This window comes from Bombus flavifrons, chromosome 15, assembly GCF_040668555.2.
Source record: "Bombus flavifrons isolate JBK064 chromosome 15, iyBomFlav1_principal, whole genome shotgun sequence".
Lineage (NCBI taxonomy): Eukaryota > Metazoa > Arthropoda > Insecta > Hymenoptera > Apidae > Bombus > Bombus flavifrons.
The window spans coordinates 6,776,695-6,800,617 of NC_138456.1; the positions used below are offsets into that span (position 1 = coordinate 6,776,695).

At 41.0% G+C, this 23,923-nt stretch overlaps 1 protein-coding gene across 2 annotated transcripts in view; it reads left to right on the top strand.

The window, feature by feature from the left end:
- Positions 1-23,923, top strand: part of LOC138187480 (disintegrin and metalloproteinase domain-containing protein 10) — a 159,708-nt gene that overhangs the window by 12,955 nt on the left and 122,830 nt on the right. For both annotated transcript variants that reach the window (XM_069128311.1, XM_069128312.1), the window contains exon 2: positions 95-2,072. In XM_069128311.1, the coding sequence (XP_068984412.1) occupies positions 1,982-2,072 (91 nt within the window). In that variant the 5' untranslated portion in view covers positions 95-1,981. The remainder of the gene's footprint in view (positions 1-94; positions 2,073-23,923) is intronic.

Consider the following 23,923-nt stretch of genomic DNA (forward strand, 5'->3'; position numbering starts at 1 on the left):
AGGAGAGGGTTTCGAGTTCCTTGAGTTAATCAAAGTTTAAGCGTTTCTAGTTGTACAAGAACGGAATGAAACGAGTTGTTGCATCGTTTTCCAGGCACGCATCGCTGGAAACAACCGCGAATGTTGTTGGCCGAACTGTGGACAAGCTGTGGAGCGTTGATCATCGGCAGTTCCTTTGAACGGTGAATGCCGCTTTAATAACCAGTCAACCACGCGAAGTATTTCATTAGAGGCCGGAGATCCTGGTGGTGTTGGAGGGACAGGGACGAAGAAGGATGGGCGTGTTGGCGTCGCGTGATACGAATCCACGAGTTTAGAGGAACCAGAAGCTTCCCTTTGACGCCGTTCTCTCGTCTGGCGAGAAAGGAAGTACGATGTAGCACGATTCCGCTACGACCAGAGGCTACGGAAAGTTTAATAAGTGTCCGCTCGCTGTGACTACTACTTACACATGTTCCGGTGTCATCCCATCGCCAATGTAGATTTCTATCGATGTAACTGAGCTGTCTCCTTCAAGGATAAAGGTTTCGCCTTGATCCAGGGATGCATCAGTCAAGAAGCATCTCATTCTCTGCCAGTTCGGTTATCGAACGTTTGCCAGCGGCAATAGAACGAGGGAGATGTAGTCAGACATCGACATCGCTACAATTTCATCGACTTTGACGTATTCCAAGTGTTTAGACTTGATTCGAGTAGGTGTAGATTCTAGAACGCTGATAGATGAAACACGAGAATGACAATAACGTCGAACAGATGGAGATATAGCGACTAGAATCTAGGTTGTTAATAGAGTTACAATGGATACGACTGAAGAGACTACATAATCACATAGACGTCTGAAGCCTGAAAACCCGTCCAGTTTTTCCACTTAAATCAAGCAAGCGGAGTTCAAATGTGGCTCAACGTCAATCGTTGGTTCTCCATCGACGTGACAGTGACTTTTGGCAGAATTTCGAACGGGTGGGTCGTGATGCTCGACAGATCGGTTTACGAATCCATTGCATCCTCGAAACAGTTTCGTGCATCCTGTTCTTTCCACTCTCTGCTACCTCGAAGTGGAATTTATTTCCAATCTGTATTTCCAGCCTGTAGAAACGCGACCGGGGTGCTAGCTACGTATGCACGGTCCGTAGGAACACGGAACTCGATTCGACGAAATAACACGTGGCTAGGGATCAGCAGCCGGGGATCAGCCTCACCTCTCACGAGAATAGATCTGCGAAACGTACTCTAATTCTTCCTTCGGCTTGACGTTCCATTCTTCGAAGAACGTCGATATTCTAACGACAGACAGAAATGATACTTCGACAAAATATAGTACTGTAATACAGGTGCAAAGACAAGTTAACGCCAGACGATACTCTCATAGTTGAAAGAACACAGTAACGATCTGATTCGCAGTGGTTTTCGACTAATTCAGTGGCGTGGTTAAAAAGCTTTCAGTGAGAAAACAGCGCGCACCGTTCGCGTGAAGTCAGTTGCAGCGCAAAAAGGGGGTGGAGCTGTAGAGACTATGATACCAGTTTGATAACGTGGGTCAGAGACTCGGTGCACGGTCGCGAGCAGCTACGTCCGTGTCTGGCCCGGCCAGCCGTGTTCATCCTTCTGGTAAGCAAGTCAGGTTGGTTGGACGAGAGTTCGAGGAGACTCGAAACAAGGAACGAACGATCGAGAGAGTGGGAAAGAGAGAGAGAGAGAGAGAGAAGGTAGAAGTTGCAGACGAGGAAAGCAAGGAATACACCAGGTCAGGGAGAATGCAGAGATTATAGAGTCTGTACGTGTGTGTCAGGGTAAAGAAGAAGAGGGTCAACTGGGAAAGTAAGAGACAAAGAAGGAGCAGAAGGGATTCGTAGGTGAAAAAAGAGAAGAAGAGAACAACGGACTGCAACGTGAACGTAGAAGTTAAAGAAGAGGAGGGGGTGGCGGAGGAGGAGAAAGAGGTGAGAGGACAAGCAGGCAAGTTTCCGTCTGTCCAAAGTGGATGGGGGTGAAAATGTTCGGAGTGTTGCTGGCATGTGTCTGGCTGGTTGCCGGCTCCCCGTTACATCCCTGGCCGCTAATACCGCACAAAGGTATGTGCCCAATCTACTAGTAATTTCTTATTTCTTCTTTTTTCGTCGATGAAATAAACCCGATGATTATGAATCCATTCGACCATACGATTTTCGTATCTTCGTAAGAGCGAGAGGATTATGAAGCAAACGTTCATTCGTCGAATATAGGGAATAAAGTTTTTCGTCGTTTCTTTTGCATCGTTATTGGTATTGTTGTTTATCGTTCTATGCACGTCCGTTGATTTTTTTACATCTTGAACATACGGTCTCTCTTGCGAATGCGGTTTGGTAGAACGTCGACAGTTTGTTGCAATTTTTTTTCTCTTTCTTTCCCGGTCCTTTTTCCATCGAAATTACAGGAGCCCCAACGAGAGAGCTCTGGCACTCTTTCACCCTCTTGCCCCACAACGCTGTTGGCAGACTGTAGTTTTACGGCTGACGCGAACACCGTAATTTAAAATACTCCGCGATAAAAGAGACGAACGATAACGGCTTAACAACAAGAACAAAAAGTTATTCCATCTCGCAACGTTGATAATCCGATGTAGAAAAGTTGCCCAACGTTTCGTTGAAGTTCTTAACGCTGTGCTAAACGTTCTCTGTCGACTAACGATGATAGGAAACATACTCTCTGGTCGAACCACTGTTAAAAAGAACTGTTGACTTCCTTTGTGCTTTTCTTTGTTAATCCAAACTTCGATCCCCGTCAACTTTCTTCATTAAAAATACGCTCGTTAGGTTACAAAAATAATGTAGCAAGTAATAAATGGGGAAGTTTCAGTCTTGTGGATGTATGTTCAAGTAGAATGAGGCTGTCCATTGTCAACCACTTCCTGTGCGTTACGCGTACGTAAAAGTATTTGTTGAACTTCTTTTACATCTATTCAGTGAAAGGGATATTATTCATACCAATGATAGAATTAATATAAATCTTCATTTTATCAAAACATTTTAAGGCTTTTTAAGGCAAAACATTTTAAAACATTTAAAACATAGAGTAAGGCTATTTATCAGCCTGACGTAATGTTGTACTATCTACTCTAAATTGAGGCTGTTGAACTTTTGTTCACATTTATCCATTCAAAAGAGTAATATTAACCGTACCAATTATGGAAATAATACGGATTACCCTCTTTTCTAAGATACAATAGAAATTTAAAGACAATTTAATTTTGTCATTAACAATTGGTCGGAAAAAACATCATTGTAACGACGACAACGATTAATACGCGTTATGTTAACGATCTGGAGTAGGTAATAGACGGTTCCATGGTTGGAAACCATCCTACAGCGGCAGACACAAAGAAAAGTAGCCACCTTTTTCCAGGCTCTTTGTATCGGTATCACCGTTCTCTCTTTTGTGTCGTCGCTTTCTTCAAGCTCCGTGGATGGAAATGAAGACACGAACCGACGGTAAATCGAGCGACGCGCACACCGGAAAGGCACGCTCGATTTCGCAAACGCGCAGCACCGACTATTACGTGGCTTTGCTCGCGTAATCGCGCTTCCATTTCGAGAATTAGTCCATCAGGATTCAACGTCGCGTGAGATCAACCGACTCATGTCAACACCGCTATCGTTTCTTTTCGGTGCACCATTAAAAAGAAAGGAAAAGGAGAGAAAGAGAAGAAATGTTTCTACCTTCGTTGAAAAGAGTTGGACTCTGTTCTTTATCCGCGAAAATGTCCCGCACGGATGTTTCAAACGATAATTGGCGTAACGTCCCTCGAGTGTTCCACTTCTGGTCTGATACTGATAGACGCAACTGGTTTCGCGAAGAGAATTCCGATCGGAGTTTTTCCATTCTAATGAAATTAATTCGTTAAAACGACGAGAAACTTACTCGTTGTTTCTTTCCCACTTTAGACATTCTCTGGTTGTCGAGACTCTGCATCGATTAACGAGTTCGGGGGTCAAACTTCGCCCTCCCTTTTTATCTAAGTAATAACAGAGTAACAAAGTGAAATTAAAAGAATTTAAGAATTCGCAAGTTCGATCGATTAATTTACCAGGCGAGACTTTTAATCAAAAAGCGTTCGACGTGTCTCGGATTTCATTTCGCGCGTTGTTCCCTGTCTCGGGATTCCCACGAGGCGATGGATTTCATTGGAAATAGACGACAGAGAGCTCGTCACGTAGTCCGATAAGAGCGATCCTCGATCAACGCCTCGGTGGTTTGTACGTAGCAGAGCGTTGGAATCAGTGATAGCGATCGCGCGTGCAAAGGCAAACGGGCCGAGACTGATAAATATTTAACCAAACCGTAGAGACGACCGACATACACGCTACAAGTCAAAAGAAAAATTTAATATTGGCACTCTCGTCACGGTGTGCACGGTTGCATTACGCGAAAAATTCCGGCGCAATTAGAGCAGCAAACGGAACAATTTCATTACGTCTAGCGAGCAATATATCCCCCGGCAATACGTTGCTTCTAATTTGGACAAGTCTGTCTCAAAAGAGTAACTCATGTGGCAGTGGAACACGGAAGACAAAGAGTGAAATCAAGTCTCGCTTCGCTAGCTACTTCGCCTATCTGATCCCGATTATTTGCATTATACTTTTGTAATGTTGCACGGGTCGCCTAATGGAACATTCGAATTTTCGATTAATATTCTCCAATCAAAAATTGAACATTTCATACACTTTTCACGAATTTTGCACCATTACATAATTAAACATCGCTGTGTTTCCTCGTCGTTATTATTTACAATAATTTCTGCCTTTCCTTATTTGTTTAAAAATTATTGGAAATCGATTTAAAAATATGCGAATCACAGGATAGCATTTTTATTATTATCATATATTATTGCTCGCAAACGGAAAACAAAGAAATAGAAAAATATGTGCTTGGGCCACTCGTATTCATTTTTGTCTGTTTAATATCTAGATAATGGAAAACTGAAGCTTGTTTGAGCTACATTTTGAAGTGGAAAATAATTAGGCCATAGTCGTATGAATGGTTGAAAGGCGAAGAAGAGATATTTGGCAGACAGAAAAATGAGGAAAACGTTGAGCGTTTCAACGCTAGAATGAACGATCCCCGGTGTAAAGTAAAAAAATGGAAACGAGGCAAATGTCTGTTTCAGTCGAACCTTTGTCAACGCTCCCCCAAATTTCCGTATCCATTTTTATCAAATTCAAGAGAATCACACTGTGTTGTATCGTATCATGACATTTGCCGTTTAAAGTGTTCGTCATCCTTCATTCCTTTTCTTTTTACTTTTCCTTTATCATTATTTGTATCGTGGTTGAATCCGTTCAGATCTCATTCCCCAGTGAATTAAGGGAAATCACGCGAAATTTCACGATGAAAGCGAAACACGGGCGTGACAAAGGGTGAAAGTGACTTTTATTTTGTCGAGCGATGAAATCGGAGATTTCCTGTCAATTTCGAGAGGAAAGAATTTCATTCTCTGCTCCATACGTGATAAATGCATCGAATCGTAAATTTGATCGCGCCGTTTAACGCAATTTTACTGAATTTTACTGAATTTTACTGAAAGTGCGCTAACACTGAAATAAACATGTACTCGGTCAAGAAATAAAAGGAAATTCCAGCAATTCCAGTTAATTTCCTGATCGCATGGACGAATGTTACGCGACTGTTATACGTCGATAAATTATTCTAGCTATCTATGCACCGCCATATACCTATCTCCTCATCAGCAGGAGTATCTACTTTGTATTACAAGCGACATGTTCTCGAGTGTAAACCAAACGCGGCTGCACACCGGTGATGAATAATACGCGGTGAAACTGTACACCGTATAATTGCATATTTTTGCGGCGACTAATGCACTCGTGGCTCGCGGTCGTTCGTTACGCACACTATTCGGCTACGGCGATGCGAATGTTTTATAAATTCGACTGATGACCGGCGAATGTTTACTGGCTGAAGCACAGCGGATCGATACTCAGCCTCGTTTCATTTCCTCCATTTTATTCTTATATTCGGCTGCAATGGACAACTTTTGTAGTTGACCTATCAACGAAATCAAAGTCGACTCGATTTTTTGATAAAAATATTTCCAAGGATGAATAAAATACGGATTTTTGCGATATCTGACCAATCACGGTCTTATACCACTTAAAAACTCCGCGATAATAATTTGCAGCATAGTTTCTCTAAATTTATTTCTAGTATCTATATCGTTCGAGTTTGTTGATTTTCGAGAAGAAGTGAAACACGTATTTATCTGATGTCTGATCGTACTGATAAATCGCGGACTAATACCACTTAAAAATAATGCACAATAGCAATAGAGAATTTAATTTGCCTAAATTTACTTTTGGAATCTATTTGGTTCCGATTCATTAATTAACCTATTCAGTAGATGAAATTGCAAAGATTAAGAGTAAAATTTTGGTCGCTGTCCAACACTCTACGTGACCAGAATCGGGCAATCGCGTATAGTTTAACGTACATTTCGCACGCTTTTTAGAGATTGTCTTTCAAAAGCAGCTCTCGAAGAGCAGCTGTGAGATTGTTAAAAGCAAGGAGCTAGAACTGAAGACAAAGCCGAGCCCGGAGCACATCCTGTACTTTGAAATCCGAGAACCGCCTACGTAAGAAGGACGGGCAACGAGCTGGGGTTGGTTGAAAACCATAAGAAAAAATCAAGGTAACTGCTAGCGGGAAGATTATACGAAGGTAACCGTGCTGGTTAACGATGGCGTTGCCACGTTGATGGCTCCACAGAGGGAAAAGTTGCAATCGCGACGGGTAACAAGCCTGTATAATATAAAATTGCATATTCATACTTAGCTCGAGGCGAGCCATGAATACGTGGCTGCTGTCGTCTTATCTGAACGATGTGCATTATCGAATTGTTTTCGCTCGAACGGGGAACAGAGGGTTGGAGCAGACCCGTGTTAAATGATGGAACGTTGATAAGGGGAACGTGGTCTTCGTTTGACCGATTGTGCACGGGTCAAACGTTGTGGAAAGTGGAAAACAAATTGAGAGTGGAACGAGGCTTCGATTAGATCTCTCTCTTACGACATAACGTAGAATTCATCCGGTAAGGAATACGAGAGACGATTACCGGGAACTGTTATAACGTTGACTTAACAGCTTGTGGAAATTTAATTAGAATTTCATTTTTGCAAACACCGATCTTTGCGTAAGGGTAAAGCTAGCCCATTTCAGAGACGTAGAATTCACGGAAGCGAGGAGTACTGATGGTACGGTGGTTAAATCTGGCTGCACACAGGCCAAGTAGTTAAAGGCCAGTGCTACAAATAAACGTTAAATTATTGTTCACTATACTTCCTACTACGGTCTTGAATAAAACTGTTATGAAGTGCCTGTAAAGACGGTAATACGACCAAGTACCGTACTGGTCTAAGTACCATTCACTTTCGGTTACATTCACTGGATTCTTTTACATTCATTTGACGTTCGAGAAATCGTTAAACAATTCTCATTGTTAGAGTATATCGTTGATGGATAGAAAGAAGGGATAGAAGGAAAGGATAGAAAGTAATATAGTGTACATTAACATCAGACAAAGGCGTATCAATAAAAATCAATTGCAAAATTTCATAATTAAAACAGTGGTATAGTTCGATTATAATAAATAGTATATCCAAGTTGTCGGTGCTGAGCGAAGGATCGTTGAATTTCGTGTACTATAGACACGGATCGGAAAGAAACAAAGAGGGCAGCGTTATCGTGAACCGGTTGAACTGACTGAAGGGCTCTTGGTTTTTCGAAGAACCGAATCAGAAGGAGGGCAGGTAGAGGAGGATAGATAGAGGGGAGAGGAAAAGTGTCTTGCAAGGTGGCTGCCGCTGGCAGTGCTCGCGTGGAATAAAGGGTCCTCGAAGGGCACTCGACCTCGATGTAACGACTTTGCACACGCTCGTAACTCGATATTGTGAAATCCTCTTATCGCGTGGTAGCAGCTGCAAGCGCATAAGAGCCATCGGGAACGCGAAAAGACTGTGTCGCGATTACTCGCGATTACTCGAACGCCGTGAACTCTAATTTCCCTGTTTGAACGCCAGGGAAACGGTCCCCCTCCCCCCTCTTCCCTCGTTCTCTCACCTTCAGTTTGCAAAATTTGCCGGACAGAGCGAGTGAATCTCTTTCTTTACGGCCACAAATACCTTGGAAATTAATAAGTTTCTCGTTGAACGATACTCGAGATTCTCATCTTCGCGAGCGTCGATACTTGAAATTGAATACTTTTTTGCACTTTCGAAGAGGGATATCAGATCCCGTGGAATAAATAATTTATCAGCGTGGTAACCAGCATGCAAAACGAGGGTCGAACGCATAACTCTGTGAAAAAGGGGATGAAGATGTTTTCGCTCACTACGAAGAAAAAACAAGCTCCACCTTTTAGGAGGGATCGAAAAGTTGGTCCGAAGAAGCTCTCGAGAGGATCTTAATGAGGTTCGAATGGAAGTCCTTCGTCTTCGTCTTCGAGTGGTTGCTCGAATATTCTGGTGATCGTAACGAGCAGCCAGAATTCCTAGTGATCGTCGAACGAATCCATCTCTTCGAGCATTCGGCTATAAACTCTCAGATATAACGATTCTGGTCTCGAAAATAATTAGTACATCGATAGACAAATTATAGGGAAACTATTGTGAATTCTATGACTGTAAAGAAGTAGTCAGACAACGACTTCAGGTTTAACGGAAATCATGAATTATATTTGATCGTTAAGGTTGAAAAATTAATTGGTACTTCGACAGAGAAATTGTACAGAAATTATTGTGAATTTTATGATTGTAAGAAGAAAGCGACGAGACCACGAATTCAACTTTAATCACTCGACGCTTTAATAAAAGGAAGAGGAATTTAAAATGAACAAGAAATACATAGATACTTGCAACTTTCCATAGAAAATAAGTTCGTATTAATAATGGAATTTGTTAAAAATTTGTTTAACGTATATAAAGTTAATATTTAAAAATATTTTACGAGAGAGAAAGATCAATTTAAGATATTAAATCCATAATACCATATTTCGTACTTTGCCTGAGTTTCTCTCGAGATTCTATTAACGGGTTAACAGAAATTATGAATAATATTTCACTTCTAGGATAAGAAAAAAAGGAAAAAAAAACAGGGAGGATCGAATGCAAACGCGCTAGAAGATTTCATTCCCTCCGCTGGCAGATATCACGTCTGAAGATGGCTCTGATGACGGTGCATTTTGTTTCAAGTCCTTCGGCGGTCTCATTTCTCTCCATCGTACGTGTAGGCACTTTTTTACGTTTATTACACTCGCGACACCACCATACTACTTTTTTTCCTCGGAGCACCGTGCATACGGAGAGAAGCTCCCCCGACTTGATGAATTGCTGCGTACGCGAGGAACAACACCCAAGATTAATAACGTCCTTGCGCTTGAAAAACCAGATAATTGAAACAATGTACTGGTTTCATTCGTACGGTCACTACATCTGCCAGACCGTACCAGACTTTATCCTAAATTACCTAAGAAAATGATTTATTACTCGGTTGATCTCCGTTACGAGTCTAATTAAACTAGTTAGAGTAATATCTTGGCAGAGGGTGCGAAACGCCGATAGCGTATGAGGAAGCAGCCTATTAGAGACAAGGGTTGGCGGCAGTTTCTTAATTCGTTAGGAAGTTTCGCCAACGTATTAACGGCGCTAGATTCGATTAACAGGCGCCCGGTGGATGCACGTCGGGCTATGAACGTGATTTAATTTAATCAGCACCTAGACACGGAGAAGGAGCTAGAAGGTCGGGGATCTAAGATGGTACGGCTCGGTGAAAGGGCAGAACACGTCACGAAACCCTTCAGGGTTGAAACGCAAGAGGGATGGCAGAGACACATCGCTGTTAGGGCGTCAGCGATAGTTAGTTTCAAGTTGGGTCTAGTTTTGTGTTTCAGATTCTCTAGTAAACATTTTTATCATATTTCGCTCTAGTTCCGTTTGTGTTATAGTCAAGAGAATTTCTAATTTCCTAGGATTAGTGGTTTTCTTGCTGCACATTAGTAGTAATTGATATGCATCATAAACTCGCGAAGTTTCGGGCTCTACACGACCAATTAGTACCATTACCATTTCTAACTTGGGAGACGCGTACGTCGCTCCAATATTCACAAGGCTGTAATTATTCGTGAACATTGCCAATGTTCAAGAAATCAATTAATTAATTATCAGTCAACGCTCAACCATCTTATTATCAGGAATGGAATTTTCACGTGGAAGGAAATTATTCAGAGTTCGATAGAATACGTTTACCGAATGACGTATCGTCACGATACCTTTCGTTAAGCGAAAGAACCTGTACATTACCGTTTTCAGTGTAAGCCTCTTACAAGCAGGATTCTGGGATGTATTTAATGCGAATTATCTTTGTTTCCGCGTTTCTAAGATATGTTTGCTGCAGTAACAGCCACGTAATTTGCTTTTTCAATGGAAGCAAGCCTTTTAACGCAGTGTTCTGGGATTATCCTGCGCGAGGAGGCTTTCTTCCAGCTCTTGCTTGGAATTTAATTAATGCCGCCTTTATCGCATGGCATGAAATAAAAACTGGTTTAAAGGCGAATCTTAGCGCGATGCAAGCTCTGTATGAGAACCTCTACAGAGCCTCGATTCGAAATGAAGAAGAAAAACGTTAAGAAGCAAGATCTAAGAGCTTACAAGCCGGAACGAAAATTGTAAGGAAACTTCGTGAACAGTAAGTTTTTGACGAAGGATTCCGGTGAATATTAAGCGAATTATTTTACTAAGATTTTATTTTTCAAATAACAAAAATTAGGTGTACGCTTTTCTCAAATATCGTAATAAAACGCTTGGAATTTATCAACTTACATCTTATTCAATTTAAGTTCAATAAAATAGCGAAATGTTGGAAAATATCCAATTTGAAAGAATGCCTTCACCAGCTAAATGTTTTCAAGCGCCGATAAAAAAAAGTACAAGTTAAATATTTCTCTACAAACTGGCTTCAAGAATTTCAGAAAAATCGATGATTAACATTAAAGCTAGGGAACCTTCCTTGTTAGATACGAAATTAAAACGGCTCATAAATTTGGCGACGCGTCTTGGAGCGGATAAGATTTTGTTTAAACGAACGTTTAACTCGTTCCTTGCTGCATTCCCATCCTGGTGCATTATTAAATGTCAAAGTAATTTCACAAAGTGATGCAAGCGATGATTCGCTTCTAGCGGTGAAGCGGGAAAAATAGTGCGAGTCTTTGTGAGAATGACTGCAGTTTACCGTAAGCAAAATGGAACGGGAAAAGCTTGGTTGAAGCTTCCTCGACTCGAACGCAAAAGAGATTGCGGATTATCATGACAGATCTTGATGCTCTCGGGGATCAAGGCTCCTCCTCTAGCCAACTCCTTTAGATGCCCGGAGACGGTACCAGTGTTTTGCATAAAACTGAAGAAGAAGCTGGTAGAAAAATGACGAAAGAACCGATGATCCGGGTACTAGTTAAATGCACTGGCTACAGATGCTGGTTAATGAGCCGTTCGATCAATGTTATTAAATAATTGAGAGATACATCATCTCGCCTGTCTACGGAAGATTACTTGCTTACCAGTGTCGTTCATCAACGCCGCGAACAACTACAAGTTCACACAACATTTCTACAACGTTCCTTGTAAATCGTTTAAGTTGCGATAAATTTACTAGAAAAATCGTTGTTTCAGTTCTTTCGCGTGTAACGCGTCGTAAGTAGATCGTGACCGCGACTAGTCGGACCGAGTCGAATCAAGGTACGGGCGAATTGTGACTGGATTTTTACCTCGACTGCCAGTTCGATCGACAATGGGTTTAATTATCTTCTTTTTGCTTGAATTACTACACGGTCGCCGGACATTTCCTCAAAAACATCGTCGATTGGCCAATTACAATCACCGGTGAATTGCAGCGCGTTAAAAATCCGATAGAAAGGCGGCAGACACTTTTCCACACGGACGATCCGATTTAATCGACGCAACGGATGACGGAGGGCTCACTATCCAGCGAGAATTTGCAATTACGTTTCTCTAATTCCTCCCGACGTGGCGACATAGACTGGACACAGGCGTTCCGTTTTTATCGCATGAGCGGCTCCGCTTATTTATCGATAGCTCGTAAAAGAGCGGCCGGCAAACGGCTCATAAACGAGCCTCCAATAAAACTGGCATGCTTTCTCTCTCTCTCTCTCTCTATCTCTTCTCTTCCCCTTTCGTTCATGCTTTCCCAATCCGGCCTCTCGAAGCGGATCGTTAGCCGGAAATTTCGAGGCTCCTCACTCGTAAATTTTAGCCATGAATTTTTACGGCACGGCGAATAGCCGTCACGTTCGATCACCGATCCGTGAGAAGAGACAGACCGTGTCCCTCTGCAAAACGGCGTTTTTAATTGCCCGACACAATTGTAATTCGACGGATATTAAACAGAAATCACGGGAAAATTTTGCCCACGTTGTATACCACAGGTGTTGAATTTTTCCCTTTTCTCGTGTTTAATGTGGCGCTGTTGATCAGCTTGCAGTTGATTAGTCATTGTCGCTTCTTAACCCTTTACCTCGTGATTTTTTTTTAGAGAAATATAAATGATAGTATTCAGTTGGTTAGTGTTTCTATGTTTATATATTTTTTATATTTTTATGCGCATTCTATGCGTTTTTGTACTCGTAAATTTTTCATAATTCGATTGATTAATATAACAGCGAAGCATCGATATATTATACATGTGTAATTTATATTTATATACTTTGGATCTGAAAAATCAAAGCTAAGGTCGGAATATGAGACAAACTCTATTAAAAATATAATTTGCAACAACCACAATCTGTACGAGTGTGGTGAGATGTTATAAGACAAGAAGTTAATTAACATGCGACGCATCGAAATTAGAAATCTGACAATCTTGTTACGCGTTGGTTCAGTCGAACCGCTGCGAAGTCACGGACTGTGGTAATTTGGCGCAACAATTAAATACACTGGGCGCCATCGAATGCTAATTAAAATTTGTACGTTGTTATCGGTTTGTCGCGTGGTTGATCGTTAACCAAGAGAGCGCAGGAAAGCGTACGTTTGATGGGCCGCAGGAATTGAACGTTCGTTCCCTTGCAAATTCATTGCTTGCTTTATTTTATTACGCAGTATGGCGTTCGGAAAACAGCCGCAAGATTGATGGTGTCCCGTATTCCTGTCAAACGCAAAATACACCAAATCTAGTTACTCAATACTCGTTATAAATATATATTAAACTGACTTTTGATGCATCATTTTTCACTTATTGGTAAGCCATACAAATGTGAGTTCACTTGTATGACCGACGAATTGAATAAAATTAATATCTCGCTCGTTTTTCATTTTATCTCAAAAGCAATACGTACGGATTTTCCACGTATTTTGTTCATTATTCGTTTATTATGAAGCATGCAGGAATTCTATTGCTTTACGCGAAGAAGAGTTCTTCCCTTTTTCCTTCTTTCAACGCTAGTGATCCATTTCAATGATGGATCAGTCACAAAAGAATGCCTTCCATCATTGTTGAAAGTAGTACAATGATGTCTAAAGGTCGTAAGGGAAATATCCCAGTCAAATACAGCCCTCAGCTCGAAGACAAACGGTTTAACCTTGTCTATTCTGAAAAGCAATTTTGTAATAACAGGGAAACCGTGACAACATGCATCATAGTCGAAGGTAACCACATCGCAAGCAGAATAGGTTGACCATACATCAGACGAGGTGCATGCGTTTTATTAAAGCCATATTTTTCGCGAATGTTTAAAGATGCTTACACTGCTGTCCATGCGTATTTCGACGCAATTCGATCAAAGGTTCGCATTTTTATTATATTTCGAAAATTAGTACAAACGTTCTGTTACATTTGAATCGAAATAAAGAATGTACGCGCGTCACTCAAGTCCCATGTTTTTCTGTAACGAATAGTTGAAACTTCGTAAAATCTGAATGCTATAATACTAATCGAATATTGAAATATTAATCGCATACTTACGCGTGTAATGATCATTAAGGAATTGGTAAAAGGTGGAGCTGATCAGTTTGGTTTCTGGAAAACTCAATTTGGAAGTGTTCAAATACTTAGAGATGGTAATGCACATTGTAAGACATACAATGTACTCTCTGGAAGTAGTAATCGCCTGGTTTAATCCACCTTCCGCGAAGAAAAAGTGGTTCGAAATGCGTTAGCGTCCCTGCTATCGGTATTTACCTCCGTATCCAATTCGAGTCTGCTAATTCGACTCGGAAACCGGATACCCTCTCGCTTTTAAATGGATCTAATCTAACCATCCCCTCTTCCGCCAGCTACCCCTCTGAACGAGTGATCGTTTTTTGTTCCGCTCGAGCGGGGGTGTAGCAGGCTGCGCGCGTGGACCGTCCGGATTTTCAAACGTCGTAGTCAGAGTAGGAAACTTTACGGAAATGGAAAAAGTCTTGGAAGAAGATTCCTTCTCGTACTTCGTTGGTCACACAGAGGTCGGGATACGGAGGAGGTTATTCTTGCTTCTCTCCAACGGGCCAGCAAAAAGTCGATACGCCACTGCGGCGAATTTTCAACGTTGAACCGACTCTCGCCGGAGAGGTCAGGTGGGATTCACGCTGGACGCTTCACGCGGAGATCGAACTTTTTATCAGCGACTCTTCTCGAAATTATATTTCAGAGTTCAAGGCACAGAGTGGACTAATGTCGTCCGATTTACTTTCACGAGAAAGATAAATGGAGAGATATTTTAGGCCAGATATGTGGCTCTTGGAAGAAATATTCAAGTATGACAAATAAATACGGTTAAACCCTTTCCGCGAACTCGGACGTATTAGCAAAATGTGCGGTTGGAAAGTAGGGCATGCTATTCCAGATTTATTTAATTTAGTAACCTCGCAAGACAAAGTGCTGTCCTTCGCAAATAGGAACTTAAGCTGAATAACGTGAGCTCTTGGTACATATTTGGACAAGAATTAGGTAGAGACCCAGGACTGACACTTTTTACCTTGAAACTAGCATGCTTGAAGCAAATATCCAGGATTAACAACGGATTGCATTCTTCCTTCGTACAGTTTTTCATGTTATTCCGAGATAATATAATTATTTTACGGTGTAACACGGGACAGACTTAGATAAATAGTCAAATATAGAATTATTTTCGTATTATGAATATGGTGCTTAGTTCCTAAAAAGAGTTTAAAGCTAGCGCTTCGTCATAAATATCAGAACGATTACAGGAATTAAGATAAATGCCAAAAATCCTGGAAAACGTTAATTCTAAATTCTACGTTGTTTTACTATACCGTCAAAGTTCTACAAAATTCAAGCAAATTTCTCGCTTCAACCATATTATAAACGATGAATTCAAGGGGGAAGTTAGACGTTTAACAAAACGATTTTGCTTATTTCCGATTCGACCTCGGTATACCTTCTTTCCAAAAGATAGAAGAATTTTCAACGTTTCCAAGGGGTAAATACGTGACCAACGAACAGTAAAAGAACAGAGGGAGAAAGGGAGCCAGCCCGATAGACAGGACGATTGTGGCGTAACGCAGTCGTTATCTCGCGTTTTTTCCGTCGTCAAGGGCTCTCTGCCTGCCTCCGGCTTCTCCCCTCATCATCATCCCTTTCCACTCTCGTTCGTAACTCGTCGAGAAGTACGGATAAAGGGATGAATCGACGGTAGAATAGTAAGGGTGAGAGGGATTAGAGTATCGGAGGGAAACGACCAAAGGGATACGGAAAAACCGGTCGCTAGGATTATTGAAACTTTTGGGAGGGGGATGAAGGAGCTCGGTGTGTAAATTAGTAGCGATTTCTTGCCGACTTCGAATAATTTCACGAAGGAAGAAGTACGTGGAAGCAGAAGAACGAAATATGAACCTTCGAGGAGACGAAGAATTAAAACGCGGGGGGAAAAGCAGGAGATGAAAACAGATTAGTGGGGGAAATTAGGAAGTGCAAGGTAAAAAAGCGAGGGAGAAATAAAGAGAGTACGAAGAGAGTCGAAAGAGGCGGTGATATTGTGACAAAGAAGGTTCTGTAGAAAGAGAAAGAGAAAATCAAGTAACGTGTAAAGGGAGAAGAGGAAAGGAAGGGGAAAATATAGGCATACTGAGAAGGGAAGAACGAGTACGTCGTGGATGGACGAACCGAAGAATAATGAAAGGAGACAGAGAGAGACAAAGAGTAGGGTATAATACATGGAGAGAATAGAAGAAAATCAACGCGTCCTGCAAACATCGACGCCGAAGAGAGCGCCACGATGGTTTGGAACGTATGTAATTGCAGCGAGAAAGTGACCTACCAAATCGGGGACACGGTACGTGACACACGAAAAATTGGATAATGCGAATTGGCGGTAACAACCGGCTACCGTGGGAGGAGTAGCCGGAGCAGGGAGTAGGAGGTGGGCGGTTCCCGAATAAAATTGCGGACAACGATGTGTACGTGTCGAGGATGGGGCCGGGAATGGAACGTGGAACGACGAAAATGGCAGGCCGATTGCGTTGTAACTGGCACAGGAAAAATGCCGCTGTTAATGTATATCATTGCTGACGCGGCGAGGTATTATTTTTCGAAATATTTCGCCCCCGCATCTGCGACCTCCGATCGTACATTTTGCAAGTGACACCTCCGTCATGGACAAGTGCACCGGGAAAATTGATAATTCATCTTCTTTCGGACGAAACATTGTACTACTTCTGCCTTTTTTCCTTTTTTTGATTTTTTTGTTTTTTTAAATTCATTGCTCTATGTTGGAACGAATGTTTCGTATATACAGAGCGTTAAAAAAGAGAGTCCACGACTTTATATAAGGTTATATTACTGATTCAGAGAAGTAACAAATGTTTAAAATCGATAGAAGTCTGAAAGGCAATACTTCTGATATAAAATCAACTATTCTTAATTGTGACATCGTGGATTTGCCATCGTGAGATGCTTCTTCTGTTTTTAGACACAGACCAAGCCATTTTCGGTTAATAAACTGAAACAGCTCGTACTGTAATTTTTTCGAGACGACGTCTGTCACGCGAAATCGAATTACTTTCACTAATCTCGTCGAGTTTCACGGAATTTAATTCGATCGGTTGAAAATCTCTGGCTGAGATCTTAACGCAGATTTCCTTGCGGTAATTTCGCCTCAGCAGCCGGCGTTGCGAAATTCCCTTGCAATTCGTTAATGTTCTTCCGAAGAAAAAGCAGCGAGTCGATAATCCGAGCAAGTTTCTCAGTTTGCGGAGAAACATTTACCTGTGAAACTGTTGTGCCTGTGTGCACAGATTATTCCAAGGCACTCTCTCGCGCGCGGTTACGTACGAACCGGGTAATTATGGAAAGTTACTGCTCTTTGATCGAAGTAAATCCGTATATTTTATTGACAAACTCTGGCTACTAACTTTTCCATTAGGAGACACTAAGGATTTCCCTACAGGCGAATAAATCCGCGGAGTGGTTCTAGATGTTGCCTCAAAGGAAGGCACTGTTAAAAATTGTGCTTAATAATGCATGCCTTTTGGTTAAAGGGAAGTTAAGGGAGGAAAATATCTGTATTTCCCACAGCAAGTTAATATTTCGGGAAAAAAGTAACGATTTATTCGTTAACGGAGGGATACACTGACTGGCGAAAGTGTTTGAATACTCGCCGTAGTAAAGTTTTACGTCAGTGGTAAAACATTATGGAACTTCATTAGGACTGTTCTAAAACACGACTCCCATGAATATATTGGTAAAATTTGTAATCAGTTCGAAAATATATGTATAGAGAAATTACAAGATATTTACTGGAAACATACATTTAGTAAAGCAGCGGTGATGAAATTTCAAAATGTTTCGTAGAACACACATAATATATTCGTAAAAGGTGGTTACAAATGTTCGAATACTCTACTGAGTATGTCTGTGTACCTCGAATTATAGAAAAATGGAAAAACAAATACGGTAGATACTCGGTTGCTTAGAAGACACTGATTTTCTATTCGGTGAAAATCGGTCCGAAGTAAATGTGATATTAAGCGGCGAAATCTATTTAACGTTTCCTATATCGATATTTCATCTCGGAGATACGGACGATTCGGAACTTCGATTAAACTTTAATTGCTTCGCATCACCGGAAGCGAACCGCGTTGAAAATGACATTTTCACCGTATCACTTTTATTCGCCGTGATAAATAGCGCTTTTATAGCCTCTCACTTCGTTTATCGTGCTCGTTTCATTTAATGTTACTTAAAATGCCGCTTTCGTACGTGGCTGTTTCTGTAATATTTGATAAAACTTTCGAAAACCGCATCTCGCGGTACATTTCAAACGTAACACACGTCTACTGAACTTACAGTTACAACTCTATTTAAATCGTAAGTAAATTTAACGTCGATTCTTCGTCGGTACGCTGGTTTAAAAACGGTGACATCGATCGGTCGATTTCGATAATTGAATCGCGCTCATCAGCGGACGCTTAAAGGGAATCGAAAACAAGGGGCGAGGTTTTAATTACGTAGTTAAAATTTTACACGGGACTCGTAACGAGTGCGTGTGGCGCATATAAAAATGGGGGAAACTCGAAACATGGATGTTCGTTTTCATGTAGCAAGCATACCTCCAATATACACAGAGCTAACTCCACTGTGGCTGACCTTTAACGAGTTATTCTACTGCGCGCGATTCAAGTCGCGTTTCATCGTGAACGCTCGACTGCGATGCAATCCGATGGTCGAAATTATAAAATTGAAACAATCAATTTACCGATGCCTCGATTGCTTTTCAGTTTACGTCCGTCAGATAGAAAAGACGTGCCCTCCCAGTCCCGTCTCGTAAAACGAATTTCATTACATTCGCAATTTATCAATTTTCCCCTTTTCTTTCGGATGTTCAACGAGACGTTTCACGACGAGATCCGTATTTCTTTGATATTCCGACTAAAAGAACGGTTGCTCTTATTAAGTTTCCAAGTACCACGAATTGATTTTGTGAGCGTGTTTTAACTCGTGAGTATAAGCGTTAATAAATAAGCGATACGAGCGTAGATCATATAAACTCGTTGACAAAGTGTTTCGTGAGAACTCGACTGCATATCTCGACCAAGAATTTGTTGCGTACTTTAATATTCCGTAAATTAGGGGATACGCGTATCAGACAGAAATACCCTTGCTGCTAAATTAAATACAACACACGCAACGCTGTGAAAGGTCGAAGGCGAACCTGTCTTAATTGTTTTAGCAAACTCCATCGAGAAACGAGTGTGGAAATAACAGGATAGAAAATAAGCGTTAGCATGCAAAACTGTAATGTGAGGAAAAAATGCAATTTATATGAAAAACTGAATTAAGCTACTGTCAAAGGTAAAAGTCGACCTTTAGTGAAACGTTGCTAGCTTGTGTCGATGTTCTCGCTTGTGAGAGTTTATACAATAATTCGTTGATTCTCTCAAAGTAAGCACGAAACGTAACGGAATGTCTGTAATATAATGCAAGAACGATAGAACCGATCAAGGGGCTCGCGGTTCCATGAGAATTTCATCGAAGCTACATTGCCTTCGGCGTCATTTCCACATCGAAGAACCAACGAATATTCTCCTACATAGCATAGTTTCGAAAAGTCCACGGGCTATTGTCATTAGAAGAAACGACAACGAAGACGCCGTTCACGCCAAATTGAAAATTAATTGCAAGAAACTTTGCTAGAACGTTAACAGATGACGACGTGCAGAGTTTTAATCTATGAGAGACCAACGTTTCGTTAACGCAGCATTTCATTTGTAACTTCTTTTCAGTCAATTCACGTTATTCGATCCTATAGAATTCGTGACGTGATTATGAAAAGGAATTTCAAAAATTTATTCCAGCAATATTACTTTTATTACTATTTCTTCTTCAATTTAGATACGGTAATTTTATGAAATTTCAAGAAATTTGAATATTTTGTAGCGTCACGATCAACTTTTTTTTTGTTAAATTATAGAACTTTAACTATAAAATTATAGAACTTATGATCAAAATTATGACTTTTCTCTCAGCCGGAGAACCGTTCTTAAACACTGAGCGACGTTGGCATACAAGAAGTTCATTACGTGTCCCAACAATTTCGCAACGCTATCCTCGCACGTCTTTCGTATCCTTCCGTTATATTTAATTCGCTGCCACCTTTCTCGAGATAGATCTCGCGTATTGTTCGCGAGAAACGCCGAGAAAGCCCGATTCCGTGGTACAAGCAACATTGGGGAAAACGTTGGTATAGTCTTCGAAATGAATGGTGGGGATGAAAGGAAACGTAGTCAGCACGGTTGTAAATTCACCTTGCACAGGGATTACAAGACTCTGTGAATGGAGTAGTTTCCATGATTATTTAATTCATCACCGGACTGGCCTTTGTGAGCAATTTTTTAAACTCAACTTCATCTTTTTCAAGAAAATTGCCACAGAATTTATTATCCAAGGTAGATCGCTGTATTTTTAATCATCTGACAATTTATCCTTTATTAGTTGGAAAGAATTTTATAAAAGTACCTATATACATTTTCATAACTCGTTTGTGGTATCGTAATTCTAAGATATTAATTAAAGTACGAGACTATGCATCACAATCAAAGTTTTATCGCCAATAATATTTTCAATAAAGCTGTTTTGTGCTCACGTAGAAATGTTTTAATAGATAAAACGATAATTTCCGCTTAGAAGTCGTCAATAATTTCTCATCAAAATAAACACGGTTCCTAATTGTCGATAGCATCTTTTTTATTTTTATGAGTTTCGTCTCAATTCGTTAATAACTTTCCATATCTTTTATGAAACGTTGTCATTTCGATTTCCAATAGCTTTTTTACAAGAATGATTTATGTACTCGTCTTTTATCAAGGCAACATCAAAGAATCTAAGTGAACTCGATCCGAGTTAAGTTGATGGATCATGGATAAGAATTGAAGGAATAAGCAGAAAGCACGTTGCGATCGAATCCTATGGATCTCACTGGATAATACCTTCAAAGAAACGATTTACACAGTCCGGACGCGGGCTATTTCCTTTACAAATAAATGATCAGTCTATTCCACGTAGTTTGTTTCAAGCCCGTGTCGGTTCGTATCTCCGTTAAATATTTTATCGGTCTCCGAAGTTTTAACCAATGGTTCGCACGCATCAAGTGCTCATCCTCGTCTGCTCGTTCAAAGTATAGGGAAAAAAACGTGAACAAAAGACAGCTCGAACGCTTGTTATCCATTTAGCACAGTGTTAATCCTAAATCGATGAAACACGCGATGGGAAATCAAGATTCCATTTCCCTTCGACTCCCTTTTAGCTATAGCTGTTCGTTTATTCTCTTTTCACCTATCAACACGATAGCAAGGTATTTGGTCGTGACGCGATTCTATTTACAGGTAACCAACAAATCCACTGGAAGACATGGAACGATTGACTTAAAAAGATCTTTGTGTTGAAACCCAGACGAGAAACTTCAAAGATAATTGCACAGATCCTGATTATTTAAAAAAATTTTTAATCATATTCGAGTGTTTCACTTTTCTAATTATAGTGTATCATATACACAGATGATCATACACAAAATATATACTCAGACCAACAGAGGATTAACATTTTTTATTTGGTCACCCAACAGAGGCGTGCTGATAAAGAAATGAATTTTAAAATTTTGGAGAAGGTACACGTGACGAAACGAATGACCTGTGATTTATGAAACAGGTAGAATTTTATTCTTCGTCGATTAAAATCAAATTCGAGGAATTCGAATCGGCGTTGACAACCCCGGTAAGAAGTTTGAAAACTGTTCCGCCACTGGTGCTGCCGCGGTTGTGGATATATCGTTGCCACGTTCAAGTTTCGATTGCAGTTAGTAGGTGGAGAGCAACCCGTGCGCCCGCGCCTCGGAGAAAATTGCACGCTGAATTCATCTTAGTTTCCATACACGAATTTCCTTTCCTATTTGTCACAAGCGTAGGCGAGGCTACTTATTTGTACACGTCCGCGTAGCCATGCACCACGATAGAACGCAACTGCGCCTCGAATCTACCAGTCCAGAGGAATGATCGATTCACTTAGAGGGTCAGCTTGCTTCGACGAGACATTAGTCGTCGTGCTGCGTTTCTAACTCACCCCTACATACACATATATCGTTCATGGATACACACACAAACGTTTGCTGGAACCTGATGTTGCGACTATTCTGTTACACGGAACCAGAGAACGTTGGCAAACGTCTCTGCAGAACGTTCCACTGTTTGGCGAAATCGACTGGTGGCGAGATTCGATATTACTCCGTCAGAAAAGTAATTTACGGCGTCGTTCGGATTTCATCTGCACGGTCTTCGAAATCGAACGATTCATAAAGCGAGATAAAGGCCGCTCGCCGTTTTTTCTCCATACATACAGATTTTTTCTCTTGTCACAACACACAGAAGGGGGGCAACGGTTGTCAGGTTTCCGTTTTATCAAATCCTCCGCTCCCTCTGCCCCCCCCCCCTTCTACCGAGTTTCGCTGCTTCAGAACGCTGGCAGACGGAGCCAACTCTGGTAGCGATGTAATTGAGTTTGAAGCGGAAGAGGATGGAACTTTGAGACAGTTTCGGCTGGTAAGACAAAGAGGCAAGTTTAAAGCTTCTGTTAAAAGCAGTTTACACGTCGGCCGGCCGACCTGTTAAATAGCCTGGTCTCTTGTCCCTTCCAAGATTTTGCTCCCCTTTGAGCGATAACGTCGCCATTAAATTTGTAACATCTTAAAAAAAGAATGGTTCTGAGATATTGTTGCGTATCCGTATGGGTGAGTCTTTTATAAAATACAATATAATTTCCTCATGAATTTACTACGATGTTAGTGTTATTTCTATCTATCATATTTAATCGAAATCAATAGTTCTAACACCAGCTGTATTGTCTGAAACTTTGAAAATTTCTGATAATTCGTATCTTCCCTTACATTGCATTTTCAACTTATTATTTTTCCGAGATAGAAAATTCAATCTTTCAACCCTCTAGAAAACTCGCAGATTTTGGTTAATCGCGGTAACCATTCTGCTCTTAAATACATCCGTACCAGTGAATAATTTCGTATTAAACCATTTTAACGCCGCAATTGGCAACAAATCACATCTCTTAGCGTTTCGTTGAGCTCGTTTGAAATTCTCACTGCGACAACGATTTCTCGGCGGAAGTTTCGACGAGAACCAGCGCGCAGATAACCGGTCGGACGCGTCACTCAATGGTGCGTGCGATATCCGGCGGAAATGCCGGATAAATCTGTCGGCAAGAGAGTGGCCGGAGCGATGGCGGCCGAACGATATCGGCGCGTACACGCGCCACCGAAATTTAGCATATCTATTCCACGCTCGGACGTGAAGTGCCTATCGAGGTCATTTTTTCGAACTTCGTTTCCGATCGGCTGTCATAATTGCATCGCGCCGATTGACGCAGATTCGAACATTGCCCCGAATATCGCGATGCTTCGAAGCCGCTCGAGCGTCATTAATGGGATTTCAACGGGGCTGCACGGACCCGTACGCGATTTCAGGACAATAACGGTTACGGTTACGATAATGGGTAGCGATAACGACGACAGAAATAGCGACAGCTCTATTTTTGTCGAGCTCGCGACGCAATATCGCTCTAATCGCGTCAATATCGCGCAACTTGGGGACGATGAACGATGTATCAGAGTCAGCACTGTAACTAGATTAGGTTCAAATCTGAGAACGTCTAATTTAAAGACGAATTTTATTATTATTTGATGTTTCGTGGTGAAGGAGATACTAATTGGTAGAAAAATTAATGAATGTTGTTTGTTAGTACACGATATTTAAGGATGATAGACAGTTTACGACAGTCAGCATCGTAATTCAATAAATGCAATTCAAATCAAATATTTTTACTGTTTAATATAAAGACAACTAATTTTATAAATTCTAGTTTATATTCAAAT